Here is a 23,533-nt window from a genome sequence, read left to right as displayed (position 1 = left end):
TCAGGCAGCACTGCGTTAAAAACGGGCATGATTCTGTCACTACATGAGCTCAGGAATACTTCCAGAAATCTTTGTCATTTTGCCATCCAAATGCAGGCCAAAGTTCTTTTAAAATGAACTGAGGCAAAGTGGAAGACTATTCTGTGGTCAGAAAAATTTAAATTTGATATTCTTTTTGGAAACCGTGGACTTTGTGTCATCCAGACTGAAGATGAGAGGGGCGATCTGGCTTGTTACTACCACTCAGTTGAAAAGCGTGCATCTCTGATGGCATGGGGCTGCATCTATGGAATTGGCAGCTTGCACATCTGAAAAGGCACCACCAGTGCTGAAAGGCACATACAGGTTTTAGAGCACCATATGCTCCCATCCAGATGACATATTTTTCGAGGAAGGCCTTGCATGTCTCAGCAAGACAATTCTAAACCACATACTGCATCTAGTAAAACATCATGGCTTCAGAGTAGAAGAGTCTGGGTGCTGAACTTGCTTTTTCTTAAAATGGTACATGTTCTCAGTTTAAACATTTAATATGTTTGCATTCTGTAGGAAAACAGTAGACTTGAATCCTTTAAATCCTGAATTTGGAGTTTTGAATTCATGAGGCTAAGAGTCACTTGTATGTTTAATTTATTCCTGTGGCATTTTCTGTTACCTTACTTGCCTGCAGATGCGACCCTTTACTCTCGCTCCTTTTTCGACCATCAACTCACAGAGAAAAAATCCTCACATGCCAAAGGCACACGGAATAAAACTGACTAAGCCTAATGTCATCACAACAAGATTTTCTGCCTGACCTCTAATTTAGATTTATTTCCTTTCCTACTTTTTCTTTTTTTTTTTTTTGACAGGCGGTAACCTGAGGAGGGCGCACACTTGCTGCAGGTAGACAGATAAAATTTCAGGAAGACTGTTTCTGTGTCTCTTTGTAGAGATTTGAAGACACTTAGCTGGAGAATTCTTTCTTATTCTGTTACTAAGTGCCTGTTCTGGATTTGTTTCATAACTGCTGGTTTTGTTACATACCTATCAGCTTCAACATCAAACAAGCAACAAAGAACATGGCTCAGCACAGACAGCCTGGAGTGTAACACGTGTTGGATTATAGGGATGTTTGCTTTCTTATAGGTATAACAGAAAAATGGGGAATTTCTCTCCTTTTTATTAAAAACAACACAAACTAAAAGGAATTTAGTTGTGTTGGGGTTTATTTGAATTTTTACCCTTTCACTTTCCTTTGAGGCCAAATGAGTATACATTGTCAAGACCCAGAGCAGGTGCTACTGACAGCAAGCACGCCTGCAAGTGTGTATGTGTGCTTCTCTAAATAGCCACCCACAACCAACCCTGTGATGCCTCCATTTGTTCGATGCTATCAGTGTTCATTAGAGAGGGCAGCCAGAAAAAAGGAACAGAAACACAGGACAGAGAACAAAGACTGAAATGGACCACATGAGGAGCAGCAGGTCATAACTCTATCCATATTATCTATAATTGTGTATCTTCACAGCATGCATTGTTGCAGGAAATAGCCATGTCCTCTGGCTCCTTTTTTCTCCATTCCTTTGCCTTTTTTCTTCATCCTTTCTTTTCTTTCCTCATCTTTCCATTCTCTCTGTCTGTCTCTCTCTCTCTTTCTTTTTAACCTCTTTTGATTTCATAGAAGTTTGGTTGTTAGGGGACTTCATTTATAAAGCCAGTAGCTTTTCTTATACCTTCAGCTCAAAAATAATCTGTTTTGCTACATGAATGAAATGATCGCAAATAAGCAGAATGAATAAGAAAATCTTTACAGATGAAGGATTATATTTGTCCAACTTTCACCTCAGTGGTACATCAGGATTTCTGCCATCTTAAATTATGTTATAGATGAGAGAGACTGTTGTAAAAAAAAAAAAAAAAAAAGTGAAGTGAAGTGTGGATTAATGACTGCAGATTCATATCTGCAAGCAGATACATTTTTGAACAGTCGAGCCACTGGTTCTTCAGAGGAGCATGATGTGTGAAATGTGCCGACCTCTGTTTTACTTTCACAAACATTCAACTGACTAGAAACACACTTTAAAACAATATTGAAAGACAAAAGTAGATCTTATCTGTCACGATGGCGTTCATCGTCTATTCTGAGAGTCTTTCTGCTGCTGAATAAAATCTGGATGAAGGCTTTGTTCTGGTGCAACTGCAACCAAAGCATTTGGCTGTTTTCTGATTTCCATTTGTAAACCTGTCCTATTTTTACAGGACAAAGAGCAGATGTGCTTCTGTAAGATGCAAATTTGATAGACTCTTTAGTCCACCAAGATTCACTTTAGGTACATCAAAAAGAAGAGATACGGGACTCCTGTTGTTGGAAACATTTCTTGTCTCTTTTTATCTTCCCAGTAGCAGCGGCTCTTTGGTTTCAAACTCGCTTCTGTAATCACAAAGAAACCACAGACCCACTTACTGCTTGTCTTTAGGAAATTATTCATCACTGAATCGCACAATTCAGCCAAAAAGTGTCACATACCTTTTGGAACCTGAAGACCAATTCACATTTTGTTTCCCAATCTGTTTTATTCTGTCATGTTTCTGATTAGAGATGAGAAAGACATCACAACAGCATCACGCACAGATCATTACATTAGGTGACTCACAGATCTGTTCTCTATAGAGCCGCTCTCCTCTTTAATAATCCCTGCAGCTGTAGCAGCCCTGCGTAATCATTACACTCACCGTGACCTTCCAGAGGCAGCTGAAGTTTGTAAGTCAACAGATTATTAAGATACTGGAGAAGCTGAAGAAACTTTGCTTTTTTTCCTGTTTTTCTGCTCTGCTGCTCTTCATAAAGGTCAACATCCCACACACTTTCAGCTCACGCAGTTTTCTGGAGTTGTCAGAAAAGGTTTTGGGAAAGCAAGAAATCACTTCTTAATATAGCTAGAGCACGAGAAACCAATCACATAGCCTATGAGGGCAGATTTTACCTTTAATCTCACAGTTTTTTCCTCTGTTTTTGAGGAACAACAGCATGGTTCAGCTGACTTATGAAATAGTCTAATTTCTTCATAATTACCTTTATAAAACTGCCACACTTTAGCACATTAGAAGCCATTTTCTTTTGCCCCTCTTTTAAACATTAGCATATCATATACTCTCAGAAAAATGTCATGCTCATACAAGCCCATATTTTTCATTTTCACTCCCTTCATCAGCTCCCTATGATGTAGATGTTCTGCAGAACTCTTGGTTAACACACAGTAGCATCCTCGCTGCTGCTGCTGCTGCTGCTGCTGCTGCTGCACAGCCAACAAAAGGCTCTTCTCTGGCTTCCTGTCTTGGGGAATCTCAAGCCCACAAATGTTGCGCCTGTCAGGGTGATAGATGACCGTGGTGATCATCAAGCTATAATAATGAAGCTGGAGTAACCTGGAGGCGAGTTCTCCACGTAAAGTGAGAAAGATAGATGTCTGAATTATAATTCTCCCCATTGTTTCATCTGCAGCCTTCTGTGGGTTTGGAGACCGATAACTCTGGCACTCCTGTAAACTGAGGTCTGGGAGCTGCTGCTGGGAGTCATAGAGATGTAAGGGGGGGAGATGAGAAAGTGAAGGAGAGCGACAGAGCGAGAGAGAGAGAGAGAAGGATTAGTACTTAATCATGTGTGGTGCAGTGTATGTGAGAGTCTATGAGGCAACTCAGGTCTGCTGGATGTACCTGAATCGGGGTGATCTCTTCCTCTCCTCCCCCTCTCTCAGATCACTGCTCTGAAGCGCTGACAGAGAGCGGACAGTCGCCCACAGTAACCGGCTCTGTAGCAGCCTCTGGCTTATCTCATCTCGGCGGATCGCCCCCAGTGCCGACCCGTACCGACCGTTCCCTTTTCTATCAGTTGAATCTCCCTGACACACAAGAGAGACAGAGCTGCGGTCGGGTTTCACTTTTTTTTTCTTCCAAGGATCCGCATCTCGCATCTTTCCCCCGGATCTTTGTTTCTGGACGGCAGGCTGCGGCTGTGTAATGCCCCGGTGAGTACTGATGGTTCCTGTTGTTATCTTTGCTTGTATTTCTTTCTTCCTCCTCTTATTTGTCACAGAAAAGATACTCAGATGAGATATCTGAGATACCCCAGCGCCTTTGTCTGATACAGGGCTGTTTATGGTTGGAATACTTTTTTTTTCTTATAAACCGAGCTTTCTGTTTTATTACATGCACTTCCATTGCATTGTTTTTGTTCTGTCAGAGGGGCGTTTCTAGAGTGTTGTGTGGATACACAAAGGCAGCTGCATCAAGCCAGTGTGCACAGAGGAAGAACATGCAGTGTTTCCCATCTAAAGTGCGCTAAAACTGCCTTAACGCTTATTGGGAAGTAAATCGAGTATTTAAAAGAAGAGAGAGAGAATGAAAGGGGGTGGGGGGGGTGGTTAGAAAACAAAGCTACAGAGGCTCCTCTGGGACAGAAAGGCATCCGCACAAAGCTGGGAGTATGACAGATGTGCCCTTGTTTGCTCATATCTGCTATCACCTACAAATTTGGAAACATCACATTGGCTCATGCTAAGAGTAGAGTTCAGTCGTTTTTTCCTCCTCCTAAATATGAATAAAATAATATCATATTTGTTTAAGCTTACTCACTCTGGATTTAAATGTAATGTGCTCAAAATTGTTGGACTGCATCAAGAAACTGCAATTTGTTATTTATAATATATATTCATGTTGCATAACCTGAAGAAATATGGAGAATAAATGCTCAGTGAGAGAGAGAGAGCACCAACGACATCTCTAGTGGTTATGCATTATTTATAAAGTTACCCCAGTGCTGCACCTCCCACCCAGCACCACTGTCAGTGCTCCCTCTCTAGTCTCTCTGTTCTCACCTTACACTCTTGCAGCCACTGACAGTCAGCCTGACTGAGCTTAACATGAGTCTGTAAGTATTTTAAAGGCTGTGGAAAGGGAACCAAAAAAAAAAAAAAAGCACCTACAGTCCAGTTACAGGGTGTATGCTCTCCATTTCAAATAAGAGGATGAAAGAGGGACAGTTCATTCTCAACCATGCCCCGAGGCTTCTGGTAGCACAGAGATTTGTTTTATGGATTGATGAGTTCACCTCTGGGGTTGAAGAATCGGTGAAAGTCAATGCTTTTGTTTTCTACCTCTATGTGACCTTCCTGGCATAGAAATTGATGCTAAAATCTCAAGTAGATCAGAAAATACAAGTATGACCATACCAACATATTCCATCCTGTCAAAGAGCCTTTTTGCTTTGATATGATAATAGTTTCATATAGCTGACGTTAAAGTATTGCAAAATTGATTATCCTTGCTCTATGCATTCAAAGTTACTTGCAGAGATTAGGTTACAGTGCCATTCGGTGTTATGTAATGGTAACTCTGCCACAACAGACTCTGTTAGCACCCAGGCTCTGTTGCTGTCTAACTTTCATTGTTATCTTCCTTGTCTCTCAGGTCTCCATTCACTCCATTTCCTCTTTTTCTCCCCAGTAGCAGGAGCAGCAGATGTGCTGAACAGCACCCCTAACAGCGGTATCTTCCTATAATGGCCTTGAGCTGATGCTGCTGAAATCCCTACATTCATGAAAAGGCATCGGGAAGCAGATTTCTGAGGGATTACACCCATGCACGTGTACGCATATGCATACAGAGAGGATACCACAGTTTCAGGATTTGGCTGCCGCCCAAGTGTGGAGCTCACTCTGAATGAACTTGTGTGACTGACAGAGGCACTCACTGGTATCATGGAAGAAGAGGAGGAGCCAACGGAGTCTTATTGAATTTAAAACACATGACCCCACCTCCTTTTTTTTTTCCTGCCTCACCATCAAAGGCTGCTTGATGACTTGTAACAAACAGCAGAGCGTGCAGAAAGAGAGAAGAGTGCAGAGCCGACCATCCGCCTGCTGCTGCTGTCCCATGATACATCAAGTCTTGTAAGAGCAGAATCAGCCACACAGAGGGTTGTTTCTATGGATACCCCATGCCCTGAGTGGTATTAATAAGGCTCCCTGATATTCTGACTATCTGTGCATGACGATACAGGCAGAGATTAGAAGTGCATCCCTGCAGCAGACTTCAGCACTAAAATAAAACATCTGTGAGGGAGAGACAGACATCATCACCATCAAGAGGAAGATGCTGAAGGAAAAAGAAGTTATTTTTAAACATGCACTGTAGATGCTTTACCAGCATGTCCCTGTATGATCACTGACTAAACCGAACATTACATTTATATATATATTTTGATATTTAGTGAGTTTGATGTTTTTCTCAACCGCACCTTTTCTTGAAGGCATCAAAGTTCACTTTGTTTGTCCTTACTTTGGGAAAACATGAGCAACAGATGGTTCAGTAAAACTTGAATTGCTCCACACTGGACTAAACAAAGGGGTCAAATGATGCACAAAAACTTATTTGTAGGCCTCATGGAGATCATTTCTTTTCTTGCACTATTGAGTATAGCTCCAAAATTCAGCACAACCCTTTCTTAATAATCCCCTTTTCAAGTTTTGTGGGTCTCTTGAATTGTCACTATTTTCCATAGAAATAATTCTGCATTTTGCGCTTGTCGACAAGGAAACAAATATCTAAATGCAGCAGCTAACTAAATAAAATTCAGGTCTGTACTCACCAGCAAGATGTAATGTCATGTGCATAAAACAGTAAAAAAAACAAAACAAAACATTGGTAATCAAGAGATTAAATCCATTGTCTGGTACCTGGAATCATTCACCTCTATTACCTCTAGAGTGAGCAGCAATGGCCAGACAGGACACCCCTCACTTTCTCCATGGCTTCGACCTTGGTGGTCACTTTGTTGACCCTCGACCTCTCGGCACAGGTGCCACAGGCCTGGTTCTGTCAGCTGTGGACCAGCGTACTGGACAGCGTGTAGCAATTAAAAAGCTGGTGATGCGTGACGCTGTGACAGTGAAACATGCCCTGCGGGAGGTCAAGATCACCCGGCGGCTGCACCATGAAAATGTGGTGCGGGTTCATGAGGTTTTAGCTCCATATGGACGACCCTTGCCCCGAGACCCAACCCAGCTCAGTGCCCTCTACATTGTCCAGGAGTGCATGGAGACTGATCTGGCTCGGCTGCTAGAACAAGGGCCGCTACCTACTGGTAAGTAAAAGGAGGGATGCAGAAAACTCAACATATAAATGATCACAAAATTATAAATAAACCCGTTTTTATGACAATTTGGGTAAATTCAGGGTCAAAAATGAATGAATCTCAGAGCTTCTGTTTATACCAAAAGTATTTAATGCTTTGTGCACATAAGGTAAGGCAGAAATCTCACATCAAAACAGTCAAGATGGATAAACAGCAGTACAGCCTAGAGAACAGATTTTTCATTATTGCCTATATCCACAAGAGATGTTTTCAAAGATGATCATAGAAGTTTTTTAAAAGTGCATGTCCATGTTTATACACTGTATGTGGGTGGTTTTATTATTTGGCAGAATAGTTGATCCTATGCAGGTAAACATTAGAAAATGTCACTCATTTAAAAGATTATGAGTTATGGATACACACTGTAACTATAAATACAAGAGCACATTGGGGTGCATCGTGATATCCTGATTTGATTTTTGCCCTTGAATAGGTCATGCTACTCTGCTGTTCTACCAGCTGCTGAGGGGACTGAAGTTTATCCACTCAGCCAACGTCCTGCACCGAGACCTGAAGCCTGCCAACATATTTATCAACACCGACCAACTGCTGCTCAAGATCGGAGACTTTGGGCTGGCCAGAATAGTCGACCCTCATTATTCTCATAAGGTAAGCATGACCCACATGCATACGCACACAAATACAAACAAGTGCATGTCTGGGAAACTCATGCTGACAGCTTTACAACTAAAATCATAGAAAGCTGTCTCAAAGAGGTTCCAAAATGGCCTGCAGTGTGTTTACAAATGCACACTGCAGTCTTTTCAAGTTGATAAATGAATGGGTTATACTACTACAGTGCAAAAGTTTTGAGCTACCCCTCATTTCTTTATATTTTGCTAGGAAAATGGGAACTAGGTGCATTGATTTATTAAAACACAAGCAAACATGCAGTACATGGAAATACAGTTTATGCGAAAAAACAGAGTTTGTGCAAATCTAACAAGTTTGAATGTCAGTATTTGGTACGACCTCCTTTATTCTTCAGCTCAGCCTGAGCTCTCTTTGTCAAGCTTTCTTGTAATTTCTTTTAGAAAATTTCAGGAATGTTCTTTAGGGTTCCTGAAGGACATTCAAAGCTCCTCTTTGGATGTTGGCTGCCTTTTGTTCTGTTTTCTGTCAAGATGATGGCACACCACTTCATTAATGTTGAGGTCCACGCTCTGGGGACAACAATCCATTACTGATAGTGTTCCATTGTGTGTTTTTCTGTCCAGGTATGTTTTTACTGCATTAGCAGCATGTTTGATTGTCAGATGTTATTGCATGGTGGATCAAAATATTATTTTTCTGTGTTCATAATTTCATCAATTTTTACTCACTGTTATACCTCTATCCTGACCTCCTCCCTACAAATTTCTTAAATGATTCATAGGTTAGCGTTAAATGGCTTAATAAAGAAATAAAAAACAACATTCCTCTGAAAATGGTCAGGTACAGGGACTGGACTGAAAATGATTAAAAAAAACACTCCAATGTCAAAAAAAAGAAAGCTTTGAAAGACCTTCAGAAACCTGGAGAACTATTGCTCAAGACTTTTGAAAATTTTCAAGAAAGTCTGACTCCTTGGAAGCAAAACATAAAAAAAAAATAAAAATAAGGGTGGCTCAAGACTTTTGCACAACACTGCAGTTTTGGAAGTCTTCATTTAAGTGCATCTCTATATGAAAATATTGTTCTGATTACCAAAGAAGAGGTGTAAACTGGATTATGACAGGCGCACAAACATTTCCAAATGTAACCTAATTGCTCTTTTCTAGGGCATGTAAATGAAGCCAGAATGCCAAGTTTTATTTTGACGGGAAGCCAGTTCATGCCTGTTGGACTCTCTTTATATTTTTTTTATGTTAAATGTATAAATCCATAATCTTTGGGCTACAACCAAGTATGAAAGTCTCTGCTGCTTCATTGATTTTATCCTATTAAAAAAATAATAATAATTTGTGAGGCTTGTTCCACAAAAACTAATGATACTATAAATTTTCAAGTCAAGGAGGATTTTTTTTTTTCTCTCCTCTCATTTCTCTGAAGCACTGTGTGCCATTCAGCTGCTGATGGATACATCTAGGCAGAGTATTGTAATATCAAATGTTATCTCTGCTCCATCTCATTGAGGTAGAGCTGTTATTAGGGAAGAGACATCAAATCTTCAAGCCCTATGTGGTTATCAGACAGCTGTGCACAAACACTACTGCTTGTGTAGAAAAAACCCCCACTATAAATAGTATACTATTCCAAATGAATCCTGTCATAAAAAATCAGCACATATATTCATTCTAACTTTCAATTTACAGTGTGGAATCTATCAGGTCTCCTTTTAATTTGGTATCTCAGTCGGATGCTTATCACTAGTATGATTCTGTGTATGAAAAGTGCGCACGTCAGCCAAGGAGCTAGAATTTTATAATCTCCAATTTTGAAAAGCATGTAACTGATGCATCTCTTTTTACATGTTGCAGTCCAGGCAATCCTGTTTTTTTCTTATAGTATTATTATTATTGGCTTCTCTGATTACACATCCCCCTGTCTGATATTGCCGACCTGTGTCTTTCACAATAAGCTTCTCTTTCAGCCCAAACCTCGCTATTTCTGTCTTCTTCTCAGAGCTGGTATCAAGTTTTTCGCTAATCAAACACTGTGATTAGCCTGTCAATTGCAGATAAAGACTTCTGAGAGATAATTTACGACTCCATTGTTCAGCTCTCTTATGCGCAAAGATCCCAAAGCCGAACTGTAACACTAGTAGGACTGAATGTGTGCGCGCGCTCATGTGTTTGTGTGTTTTTGTTTTGTTTTGTTTTTTTTGGTCTGTGCTTGTGAAGAGAGGCTCTTGTGAAAGGCGATCTTTGTCAGCTCACAGCACGGGACTGGGGATCAGCTGGGTGCAGACACAGGGGTGCATTCGAAGGGGGAGGAGTGGAAAGTGGAGGGAAGAAGAGAAGGGAGAGAAAGAACAGATGAGGCGCAAGGGCGAGAAAATTTGAGCCAGGGAAGGCTGAGAGAAAAAGAGGTAAAAAAAAAAAACAAAACACAAAAGCAGAGGCAGGGTGACAAAGAAGGAAGGTGGAGAAAAGCTCAAAGCAACAAAGAAAAGGGAGACAAAATGACTCCAACAGTGAGAAAAAAAAAGATTACATTTTTCTCTATTTTCTTGCTTTGCCACATTTCTCCAAACAATATCTGAACACTGAAAAAGCATTATCCAACACAGGTCATATGGCCATATGAATAAGAAAGTACACTCTTTCAGTTCAAAATGTATTCTTTATTATCAGGGCATAGCAAACAAAAATTCTGGTCCTTATCAGGTTATAAAATTAGATAAACGAAACCTCAGATGAACAACAAAATGACACATTACTCCATGTCCCATGTCATTATTTATTCAACAAAAATTAGGCCAAATGCAGAAGCAGTGTGCGAAAAACACCATTAAATCTTCTATAGGAATTAAGAGGGTAAGTCACAGCCAGGTGCTACTAATCAAATGCACGATTAATTGATCATCAGGAAGTGTGACCACTTCTATAAAAGCAGAATTTTGGGCAGTTTGCTGGTCTGGAGCAAGGAGGATAGACATGAGCAGTGATCTTAGAGAAGCAATTGTTGCTGCCCATCAATCTGGAAAGGGTTCATTTCCAAACAAGTTCATCATTCCACAGTGAGAAAGATTATTCACAAGTGGAAAACATTCAGGACAGTTGCCAATCTTCCCAAGAGTGGACATCCCAGTAAACTATTCACCTCAAGGTCAAATTGTGCATTGATCTGAGGAATTACAAAAAAGCCAGGAGCTACATCTCAGACTCTACAGGCCTCAGTTAGCATGTTACATGTTCAAAGATCAAAGTTCAAGGCCATACAATTAGAAAACCACTGAACAAATATGGCTTGTTTGGAAGGGTTGCTAGGAGAAAACCTCTTCTCTCTAGAAAGAGCATGGCAGCATGGCTTAGGCTTGCAAAGTTGCATCTGAACAAATCACAAGGCTTCTACAACAATGTCCTTTGGACAGAGGAGACCAAAGTAGACATGTTTGGATACAATGCACATGCCATGTTTAACAAAAACACACTGCTTCTTCATTTTGGCTTAGTTTTTCTTAAATAAATAATGACATGGTGTAATATGTCATGTGTTGTTGTACATCAGAGTTTGTGTTTAAATAATTTAGAACCTGGTAAAGACCAAAAGAAAGACTTTTTTTTTTTTTTTTTTTTACCATCCTTAGGAATGAGAGTGTATTTTCTATTTCAAACGACTGTATCCCATTCTGTATTACTGTATTACTGTATGAGATTATTGTTGTGCTGAGATTAACTGACTGTGCATCAAAGGCAATGCTCTTCAGATGCTGATTTCAAGTGCACAAGGTCTACAAATTCTATAAAGCAAAAGATTTGCACCTATTGTAAAAGAAAAAAAAACCCTTTAACGGTCACAGAACAAAGCACAACAGAGCAGGAGAAAAAAAAGAAATCAGCATCGCACAGAACAATAGCATGCAGACTATCAATGCCAAAAACATGGTATACCACAGCAGCAAAATAGTGCTGGAACTAGTTGACATTCTGTCACTCTGTTTGGCTACATAACCAAGCACTTAATGCTCTTCCTTGCATTGTAACAGGGGAACATCTTCTTCATTCTACCCATCTCACATCCTTCATCTTCCAGGGGTTGGCTGTTACCCCCATAAATGTTTATCTGGGCAAAGTCCACCATGTTCACAAACTCTCTGTTACACTCAAGCTCTATAAATATGTTTTATAAAGCTCATGACTTACACCTGTGGGCTTGGCAGAGTTTGACAATAAGATGGACTGATCTTCATGTGACAACACATACAGTCAAATTCTAACTTTTTTTGCAGAGTATTCAAAAGAGAAGAAGAATAGTCACCTTGTGACTAAATGGAAAATGTTGTAAAGGATTTTTCACATAGTTTTGGATGGATGGATGGTGTCCCGGTTGATGAGTCTGTTAGCCAGCAGAACATTGGTTTCTTACTGTTAGTTAGCATAAAATTGTATAACCCACATTGTGTGTGTGTGTGTGTGTGCCTCTCTGTGTGTATAATGTGTGTAAGATGATGCTATTTGGGCTTTTTGTGATGCAGATTTGATACTAAAGCAGATGCCTGCAATGAATACAACAGAATCCTCTCTCGCTCTTATTCAATAATGCAAAGCAAAAGTGCCTTTTCAGACATTTTCTGTTAATGGACGCGGGCCGCATTAACCTCAACTCTGGTGGAAATTTACAAATGGTGTTAACTTTAAATAAGTCTGGTGTATGTGTGATTCTTACTGCTTTCAAATAAGGTTCCAGCATCACAGTTGAACTTATGAATGCTTTATATTATGTCATTTTTGCAAGCAAGACCAACTAATTAAGATGTGTAGTCCTTCTGAATGATCAGTTCCCAGAAAGTAGACAAGACTCCCTTCTTGTACCTGCCATACGTTTTCATAGATGTACTGTATCTTGGTCCATTCATTGAAATGAGGTCGTTTGAGGAGCTGTCTAGAAGTGTGTTTCTGACTACACAGGCAAACATTTACTCAGGCGGAGAGAGATGACAGAAGGGTTGAGAGGAGAGAGGAAAAAACAGAGGGGATAAACAACATTATTTGTGATGTTATTTACAGTCTACACCGGTAGGATCTTGGTGCTTCTGTGAGTGTGTATGTGTGAATGCCACCTGCTGAGGCAGCGCTGGATCTGCCCAGAAATTATTCATTGCCTGGATGAAGGTCAGAGAGGGGGAAGACAGGTGGATAAGGACAGAGTGTTTAAAAGTACCTGGAAAGAAAAGAAGGAGGGAAGAAACAGGTGAGAAAGGAGGTAAGGAAAGCAGGATGGTAGAAAGAGTGAGGCGAAGTGAAGAAAGGAAGAACGGAAAAAAGTGTGAAGAAAAGAGGACGGGAAGAGGAATAGGTGTGGCTAATGATGACGCAGAGAAATACTGAGGTGGGAGGATGGGATAAATGGATGGAAAGGAAAGTGGGAGGTAAAAACAGGAGGAAGAAGGTCAATGGTGATAAAGGGAAAACAAAGAACGGAGAAGCTGCCCAGCAATCTTATAGACTGGTGAAAAACACTGACACTGAAGGTGGAATATTTTGGAAACATAGCTACAAATTACATCTGTCTGTGTATTGTTTTGTAAAACTAAAACATAAATAGACTTCTTTCTCATAAACACTGCATCCAGAGTTGAGTTATGACTAACATTAGTCATAAGATAATATTGCACCCAAAAATGTACTTTGGTACTTTTCAAATAACTACAAAAAGTTGAGGGAGCAGAGACAAGAGCTCAGATAAGAAGAGGCAACAGAGAGCCAGACAGATAGAAGACAAGGTCACTGAGCACCCAGCACCAGTTTCCCACTGTCTGCTGCCACCCAGACAAGAACAGGCAGTGACACATGTAGGAGTCATCTAACTTAAAAAAACAAAAAAACCACCACCCGCACCAAGTGGGAATCTTGGTGCGGGTGGCCCACAGTGAATGACGGCGTGCCCATAACCTGCTGCTCAAGAAGAAGTACCTTTTCATTTATGCCATCAAAGACAAATCGTTTTTAAGCTGTCAAAAATATGAAACCCCTTTGGGACACATCTAAAGCATAATCATCAAAGAGGCTGTGCCCTGTTTTGCCAGGTACCCACAGATAATTTAGTGGTGTGAAGAGCAGTCTCTGACATTCATTTTAAGTGTGATTGCTTATCTGGATGAGGAGAAAAGTCAAGCTGTCTATATTTCTCTGGTCTAAATAGAGTAATTCTTCTTCTTCTTCAAAAAAAAAACAAATAAAGAAGAAGATAGGTGACTGGTGAAATGGAGGATGGCAAATTGCTTTAGGAGAGGGGAAGACAGAAAAGAAGAGGAGCAGCAGGGATAAAAAAAATAAGGACTATAGAGAGACAGAAAGGATAAGAGAATAGTGCAATGAGGTACATTAGACATTTATGCTATGTGCCATTATGGGGTTCCTTTCTATCTATTCTTGATCTTTGTCCTTTCATCACCAAATTCAAGTCAGTTCATCCTTGAGTCTAACAGATACCTGATGGATGGGCAACCTAGCAACATCCCAGCACAATGAAAAGCTTATGTGGGTGATGGCGATGATTATCGTAGCAGTTCACAGCAGTCGAGTGGAAAAGTACTGAAAAGTGTATTTGCCTTCTGCTGCCAAAAAATATAAAAATATGTGAGGAAATATAACCACATTTTCTTGTGCAGTCTGCTCTCTTCTTAAACTGGGACTGTGAAGACGTTTAGGAGCCTGGGGCAGCAAAAATTTGGCTCAGGAGTAATACAAGGAGTGGAACAGAAATATCTTGTAGTAAGTGAAGGTATTTTGAGATTTTGCAAGGCTGCAGAGTGAGAAGTGGAGTGGTATATACAAGAGACGGCGAGAGTGTTGATGATAGCAACAGGCAGAAACATCTCATTATCTCTACAGCAGGTTTGCATGTGAATGTGCTTGACTGGCTCATCTCTGTGCATAACATCATTATTCACAAAGTTGAATATTTAGAGAATTAGACAGAAGGGACTCATCGCAGAGCGGCACTAATGAAGACTTATGTTGTTGCTTCAGTGGAAAGTCAGGACAATTCAGGGCAATTGGGGAATCCATTTCAACAGAAACAACTACCAACACACTTCATACATATTCAAGTGCATGCAGACTGGTAATAGTCTGGTTTGCTGCATGCTCATCAGCAATATAACTGCAGTTATACTGTTCTGATTTTCTGTTTTAATTATCTGTATTGCTCTCTTTCACCTATTTTCTCCACCTAACTTACTTATCCAGGGCTATCTGTCGGAGGGGTTGGTAACTAAGTGGTATTGCTCCCCACGTCTGCTGCTGTCACCCAACAATTATACCAAGGCCATAGACATGTGGGCCGCAGGCTGCATACTGACTGAGATGCTCACTGGACGCATGCTGTTTGCAGGTACATCTACTGTTTTTAATGCAGTCTTTAGTAAAGGACTGTCTTTTTAAACCTGAGAATCACTAATAAAATAAAATCATATTATTAGTATTCATGAGCAGCACTTTATTATTAAGGTCCTGCGAGATCTTTCTGGGAAATTTGTTTCTTGGAAATTTAATTTATTTTTCTGGTTTTATCTGCTATTATTCTAATCTTATCTCAGTTCCTATGAAAGACAGCGCATGGTAATTATGAGATAATCTTTAAAAAAAAATGCCATTTAATTTTTTGTCACACCCAAACATATGCATGCATACTTTTAAGGGCTCATTTTATCAGCATGTGCAATATTATTGTAGTATGTGTACTACAGGAAGATCGCACAAGGCCATCATGAGAATATCATGGAGATCATCATGAATAGTTATGAGGCTAAATTAGTGCAAAGCTATAAATAGTTACGTTTGTTGGATTACAGCACATTTATTGTTTTACGTTGACCTATGTACGGTTTTAATAGTATAATGGAAAAACAGGCTTCAAGATTGCATCACAGTAGTGATGCCATCCAGTTAGAGCAAAGAGTTTTTTCTTTTCACAGTGTCCTCCACCAAAGACACGTCTGCACACTACTTCTTTGCCTGACCAGAATGACAATGATGATAGAGAAATTCTCACTCTCCAAAGCAGAGTAGTTCTTCCTGACAGGCTGGTTTGACCTCCACCAGCCCTCTACACCACAGGGCTCGCATCATAAACACAACAGAGTTCTCTGCTCCCTGGTGTTCCTGAGTTTTAGATTTTCACACATCAGGTGTTAGAGGTGTGCTCCCTGGCTTTTACTGAACCCACAGGGTATATTGGAAGCTGTATAGATTTGTTTACCAGAGGGGAAACCACATTTTCCCTTCCAAACAAATTACAACTACTTATTTATTTCTTACAGCTGTGAATGTGTTGATATAGCTCCACCTGCTGGTGTCCATCGGTCAGCTTGAAACATTTAAAGGGGAATTTCACCATGTGTCACATAAGTGAAAAATGCCACTTTGTTGCTGGGTGTTAGCAGAAGACCTGCATGCCACAAAAGCATGTTACTCTTCTGGTCACTCCACATTCAGTGACTTCAAAATGTGTATATTTCCATCTACTGCCAAAGGTAAAAAGCACTTTGTGAACTGTAACAGTGGAGGCTGACGGCAACTGAGTTGGTGCACGTCCAACAACAAGCTCATCAAGATGTTTAAGGTTGTAGATCTTTTACATTAGGATGGAGTTAGGGTAAGTGTCTGGCAGTGTAAATGGGTTGAAGGATGTTTAATTCTTACTTCGGTGTGCCTAAAAGTGAGGAGGAGACAAAATGAAGATACAAGAACTGACATTATTTTTTTATGATTTTAAGCAATGGGGATGTAATGTAAGTGCTTGATGTAATATTTGGATGCTGTAGGCAGTAGTAGTAGTTTCCAAATGGTTGTTATAATTGAATTTGCTTAACTTACTGTTTCTTTAAATTGACAGTTTGTACCTCCCAGACATTCATGATTGACTCTTAGAACTAACTTTTTTTTTAAAGCTTATGTAACTGATCCTCTGTCTCTTTTGTGCTTGTTTCTGATTGGTTGTTTCTTGCTCCCAGGAGCTCATGAGCTGGAGCAGATGCAGCTGATTCTCGACACAGTGCCGGTGCTGAGACAGGAGGACAGGCAGGATCTGCTACAGGTGACGCATCGGAAGTCATATTAGCATTAATCTGATTATTATTAAGTCTGACATTCATGTTCCCAGCTTTAGACAAAAATGTATTTAAAAAATTAAATATCAATATTGTGCCAAAAATTTCACATAGAAGAATATCTTAAATAACAGCGTACTGTGTTCTGTTTTTGTTATGGTTGTAGATTGTCGGTTCATTTCCATGAACTTTTGAATTTAATCAATCTGACAAAAAAACCCCCAATAAACAAAATAAGTGATTAATTTTATTACTTAGTTAAATAATATTATTTTTATGAATCAGATTATGGAACTCTGATGTTGTGACAAATGTAATTTTATACAAAATTACATTTGTGGACAAGTCTTTGCACCATGGGTCTGTGGGAAAAAAATGAATGGAATGCCTTAAATATGCTAAAGAACAAAGAAACAATAAAACACAAGTTACATTTTAACTATGCTTTCCTAGGTGATGCCTTCATATGTCAGTCATGAATGGAAAGTAAAGAAACCCTTTTCTGAATTGCTGCCTGAAGTGGATCATCAGGGTGAGTGATGGGAAGAACAGAAAGGTTAAGCGGTTTAAAGTATAATGGAAGTATGAGAAGGGAAAAATGATACAGAAAAGCACAGCTCTGCTGACCTGTGACAGATGAAGAGATGTTGGAGTCACGTGAAGGGGTTTGGAGGTGTGACACATATACATTAGTCTTTAGTCCCACACCTTCTTTTCTCCTCCTAGCTGTGGACTTCCTTGAACGAATCTTGACCTTTAACCCCATGGATCGCCTGACAGCTGAAGAAGCGCTATCTCACCCCTTCCTTCAGCAGTACTCTTGTCCAGAAGATGAGCCCACTTCATCACATCCCTTCCGCATTGAGGATGAGCTGGAGGACAACCTCATCACTGAGCAGAGCCTCAGCAGCAGCAACAGTCAGGCCTCCAGCATCCAATGGGACAGGTGTGTAGATTTTTTTATACGCAAGTGGGAATTCATTCTTCATATTTTTTAATCATAAAATACTACTAAAGAGCATCAACTACCAAAGGTTAAAAATCATATTTATGTGTCTGATCACAAATTTATTACTGACTTCAGGTTGATCCACAATCCTATTGCAGATGTTGTCACACAATATAGTTCCGTTAGGTATTACACTAAATGTTTCTAAGTCCTGTTGAACTGCAGGATAGAATATTTAACATATAATTCTAACATACATGCATTAGCTAGAACAAATAAGCACTCAGGACAATGGTCACGGTGGTGCCATTCATCCACTGAGCAGACAATCACTCATTCTCACATATTTTATGTATGAACAATTTAGTCTCCAAGTGATCAAACTGTGTATCTTTGGACTTGCAATTATTTTTTCCTTTCACAAATTAATCCATTAACCATTTTCCTCAGTCTAAAATGATTTTCATCAGTGATTGCCACTTAACCATGATTCTCCTAGTTAGTCTAGATAGTAGTTCATGATTGAACATCCAGCATTGCATAACTAGGTTATACTAAATTTTATTTCTGCCTTTCTGCAGGTATGAGAACAGCTTATCAGCAGTTATGTGCTGGCAACAATCAGGTGGAAGGTGTCTCTGTGTGCCCCCTTGTCACATTACCTCTGACCTGGGAGACACTACAGAGGAGGAGGAGGTGCAGAGAGACCCCCGGGCCAGTTCCAGCTCACTTTTAGAGGAGGCTCAGGTTAGATATGCTTTGTTCCTCTTCAACATACTGGTTGTAATCTTAATGTTATGCAAAGAGATATGTGAAGACACTGGTAAAACGAAATAAGTTAAAAGTGCATAAATATTCTCATAGCTTGCTTACATTTTAAAGTAGCGATACTGCAAGTGACAGCAGTTCTTTTGGTTCTTGTCACAATGGCATAACCCTCATGGAAAATCATGTTACAAATGATTTGCCCAGTTTCCCTGGGTGTTATTTTTCATTATCGAATATTGTTATTGTCTCAATTACTGTAACTCACTTTTTACATACATTTCTCAGTCCTCCCTGGCCTCTCTTTAGTTGATCCAGAATGCAGCAGCTAGGCTCTAACAAAAACGAGCTGTTGCTTACACATATTCTTCCTTCCCCAAACCGGCTTCCAGTGAAATTAAGGATTCATTTTAAAATTTTATTGATTACTTAATAAACCCCTACATGGCCAGGCTCCTGAGTATATAGCAGACCTGCTGAGAACTTATTCCAGCGGTCTATCTCCCCAATCATCTGATCAGAGCCTTTTTCAGAGGTGACCACGTGTTTGAGGTTGTAGTGCCAAAATTCAGCTCATCAGGTTAGCTGAATCTGTGGTTTGTTTTAAATGAATGCTGACAACTCATTTTTATATGTTAGCTTTTGGCTATATGAAAGCTTTATGGGGTTTTTTTTAATAGCAGATTGTTTATAGTGGAAGGTCTTCTTTTTTTCCCTTAAGTAGTTTTCCACGTTTCTTCCAGCATTAAGCCTGTTGGTAAACTCTATAAATACAGTATGTCTGTCTTTAGTATTTATTCTGTCTTGAACTTACATTTCATCAGACATATGGGATATGAGTCAACATAACTGGAATTAATTACTTATTAAAATTAATTACCTTTTCCTTACCAACTGTCTCATACAGGTTGACCCACGAAAATATTCCCATAGCAGCTCAGCTGAGCGCTTCCTGGAAAACTCTCACTCCTCTCTGGAACGGGCCTGTGGTTTGGGATATGGGGAAGTTGACTGTGGCCGCTCCTGTGATTACAAAGTGGGCTCACCTTCATATCTGGATAAAATTGCCTGGCGAGAGGGAAAACCTCAACACTACTCAGAGCCTAAGTTGATCCTGGATCTGTCTCACTGGAAGCGTAACACTAACAGCCTCCTTGTGCCTCCTGAGCCTATTGGTGGCAGCATGGAGGACCCGGCAGAGATGAAGGAGGTGGAAGCAGAGAAGGAAGAAGAAGAGGAGGAGACAGGGGATTTGTTCCAAGAAATCTCTCGCTGGGTTGAGAGCACCCAGTCTCGTCTGCACTCACCCAGTCCCAGTCCTTCTTTGGAGCAGCAATCACCCTCCTGCTACACTTCCTCGCCACCTCTCCCTCTCTCCCCTACTGACCTCCCAACTCCAGTCTTCCACTACACGGAGGTTGTGCGGCAACCATCAGTTTATGATGAAGGCAGACTAAGCCCATTTCGCCCTATCATGTCTTCTCCTAATGCCCTTCCATTACTTTTCCCTTCATCTCCCACCTCTCTACATCCTTCTCAGTCATATCAAACAGTGTCTTCCCCGACCACTCAATTTATCCAACCCACAGAATCTCAGCCCCTTTCTTCCACCTCTTCCATTTCTCAGCCAGTAAATGCTGACTCCCTAGAGTATCTTCCTGTCAAGCAAAAAGAGCGTCTATTTGACCTAGATGTGTTCATATCCCGAGCACTGAAACTGTGCAGGCAGAGGAAAGAGAAAGCAAGCGGGAAGAAAGCAAAAGAGGGGGGATGGATGGAGGAAAGCAAACAGCCAAACATTAACCGAAAAGTACCCAGCTTCCCAGAGCACAGGACTCAACCACCACAGACGCCACAGACTCCCAACTCTTGATGCTGAATTTCAGCTGCAGGTCCACCACAGCATCATACTGGGTAGCACTTCCAAATGTTCATAGTGCTTTACATAGTGAGTGGTCCCCGTGGTTTAATATGCTGCTTAAACATTAGACCATAGTGTTAGCAGCTTTTGTCTTTTTGGTACTATTGCAATTATACACTATATGCTGTGATAAAACAACCCCCAAACTTAAACAAGCAATCTTCCAGCTTTGCCATGAGATGTTCTCAGGCCGGTAGAGGTTTAATATAAACAACCACATTTAACGCTGCAAACATCAAAGATTTGTTTTACATGCCCATATTTAAAAGTAATCAGCTAATATTTCTTTTAATTGTGGCTTGCTATGATTGATCAGACAAGACTTTTTTTTGTGACACAAACATTTGCAAATGACAAAAGAAGGAACAGTCTGCTGCTGGCATCAGTTGCCCAGGCTATTAATAACTAAGAGATTAAGCCTGTTTTAGGCAAGCTTTCAATTTGTTTTTCTTACAAGATCCCATCCCTAACTGTCTATAACCCTTTCTGAACACAATTCAAGTGGTCTTCCAGTGGTGATGTTCACCAAATAATAATAATAGTGGCACAGTGCTTTTTCAGTGTGTCTTTGAATGTATTAATAGGAAAAATAACCCATCATATTATGCTACATGATGACCTATAATGAGTATAACACTCCAACAGTGACTTAACTGCTACAAACGGCCTGTCAACTTGTACAAAATTCAGACAGATTTAATTACATAGTAAATTTCTCAAGAGTTGTACTAGTATTCTTGTGTTTGAAATATTGTTGTGTTCTTTGTTAATTAGTAGGACCCATGTTCATGTTATTTGGAGTGAGTTGTATTCTGTTTGAATGTGGAATGCTCTGTGGTAGTAAGTTATGACTATCAGACAGCTTTGCTCATGTTTGACCATAAATCGTTTCTTGTTTGCCTGATGTACCAAACAAGGTCTATTTTACACTGAACATATACAATCCTCTCTGTACTGGACAGCCAGACATCTATTGCTCAAATATAAGCCGCAGAAAGCTTTAACGCAATCAACAGTATGCTATATTTTAGAGAATGTAGATCCTTTACAACCTTTGCAGGAAATTATTTGTACTCAAAATTTTTTAGTGCTTTTCAGCAGTCATATTAATATATGGAACACGAAATCAATTTAAAAATGTATATATATGTATATATATATATATTTTTAAAATTCTTTACTGTCCAGCATGCTAAGTAGTAGACCCTTAATATGTTCCTGACAGTATTTCCACTCCTGATGTTCAACCAAGGTAACCAGACCAGTTAAGGGGCATGTGTACATTAAGTAATTAACAGATGAAGGCTTCTGGCTTGTGCCTCATAATCTATTAATCAAGAGCTTCTCTTGAACTGTGGAACTAAAAATGGCATTAAATAATTCTTCAGAGCTAGTGCCAAAAATAAACACAGTTAATTTAACATTCCCTGTATTCTGTGGCCTCAATCCCCCCCATCTCCAGTGTCACTGTTTGAAATGTGACATTCTGCTGTGAACTGATCAAAGAATGCACGAGTCGAACTTTAATGCTGAAATACACTATATGGACACTAAATGTACTGGGCCATCTACATGTTACGCCTACAGGAGCTGGTTTGGAAACCAAAGCCATGAAGATCCCAGCACACGGTTTTTGTGCTAATGTTAATGCCAGAGGAGGTCTGGCACTCTGCAGTTACTGAATCGGCAGAGCGTTGTGGCTCCACGCACAGTGACCCTGCTTTTGTAACTGTTTATCACTCTGCGCCTGAGTTGCTGTGGTTCCTAAGTACTTCCGCTTTGCAATAATAACACAGTTGATCCTGTAATATTGAGAATGAAAAAAACATCACAAACCAACTTCTTGCAGCTGTGGCATCCGATTACTTCACAAATGTTTGTAAAGGCAGACTGCACTGGCTGGGGGCTTGATTTTATATACATGTGGCAATGGGACTGAAAGCACCTGAATTCAAAGATTAGAAGGTGTGGCCCATTATTTTTGTCCATATAGGGTATATAAAACACACTGCCAGCAACACAACAGAATAAGAATGCTTTATCATCTGTGCGTCCACCATCTGGTATCCAATTCCGACTAGTTTAACCTGTAGTCAGTTAACCTTCATGCTATCCAATAAGTTGAATCTCTCCATAAAATTCATACAAGCTACCCACATATCAAAGTTGTCTCAAATGTTAACTGCTAATGCAGATATAAGTTGCTCTAAAACTGCTGACTCTCATACTGTCTGCACCTGCATGCCGTAGCTTACATACAGCAGTTGTAGGCACACTTGCACAACTTAGTATGACTTCCAAAGAATTGAGCCATACATGAGATTTGCCATCAGTACAACCTATGAGACAACAAAGCCAAGTATGTTTCTTTACATCACAATGAAGCACAGGTAGTGTCACTAGCACATGTAGAAATAGAAGATTTCCTCATTGACAAATAGAACATTTAACCCTTATTTCTGCAAGTAATTTAGGTGTGCTGCAGTCTGCCTAATCAAAAGTAATTTTGTTCTAAACTCATACACACAGGATCATATTTTGCATTAGTCAGTTTCTTCTAAGCTGCAGGTAGCCAAAGCCAGCAATAACATCATTGACAAGTACCTGTAACACATATTGTTACTGAGCCGAAGTTAATTCTTTTAAGTGTGTAAAACAATGTAGAAATGTGCCTCAGTACGCCTCAATACTTCCAGTTTGCTGAATGTAATGTGTCCCCTCCCTTCTGCATGGCTATTCAAATAGCTTATAGGTTGTTGTTTTCATTATGTGTCACTTTGTGATAACAGTCATATTTCTGTGGGCTCTTATTTCTTTTGTAACCATGCTTCAAGGAGGCCTCGGCTTTTCATCTAGGAAAATCTGTGAGGTTTTTAATGCTCTATACTGACTGATAGTATCTCTTTTTGGAGTTTCTGTTCTTGCTGGAAAATTAATAAAACAATACTAAAACAATTTTTGATGTCATATTGAGTGTGTTACCATAACAGTGTAATGGTGGGGCGTCCCGGCCCGTCGCCAGCTTGC

At 40.0% G+C, this 23,533-nt stretch overlaps 1 protein-coding gene across 2 annotated transcripts; it reads left to right on the top strand.

Annotated features, from left to right (window-relative positions):
- Positions 1–3,691: 3,691 nt before the first annotated feature.
- Positions 3,692–23,461, top strand: mapk4 (mitogen-activated protein kinase 4). Of its 2 annotated transcripts, none has more exons than XM_030738346.1 (9): positions 3,692–4,007; positions 5,488–7,123; positions 7,608–7,783; positions 15,010–15,154; positions 16,776–16,858; positions 17,325–17,403; positions 17,598–17,817; positions 18,402–18,567; positions 19,493–23,461. In XM_030738346.1, the coding sequence occupies exons 2-9, from the start codon at positions 6,757–6,759 to the stop codon at positions 20,456–20,458; spliced, it is 2,202 nt and encodes a 733-aa protein (XP_030594206.1). In that variant the 5' UTR covers positions 3,692–4,007; positions 5,488–6,756; the 3' UTR covers positions 20,459–23,461. The 2 variants fall into 2 exon arrangements, with proteins under 2 accessions (XP_030594206.1, XP_030594207.1); XM_030738347.1 differs by having other exon boundaries at positions 5,485–7,123.
- Positions 23,462–23,533: the final 72 nt, after the last annotated feature.

Source organism: Archocentrus centrarchus, chromosome 9 (genome assembly GCF_007364275.1).
Source record: "Archocentrus centrarchus isolate MPI-CPG fArcCen1 chromosome 9, fArcCen1, whole genome shotgun sequence".
Taxonomy (NCBI): Eukaryota; Metazoa; Chordata; class Actinopteri; order Cichliformes; family Cichlidae; genus Archocentrus; species Archocentrus centrarchus.
This window is presented reverse-complemented; position numbering and strand designations above follow the sequence as displayed.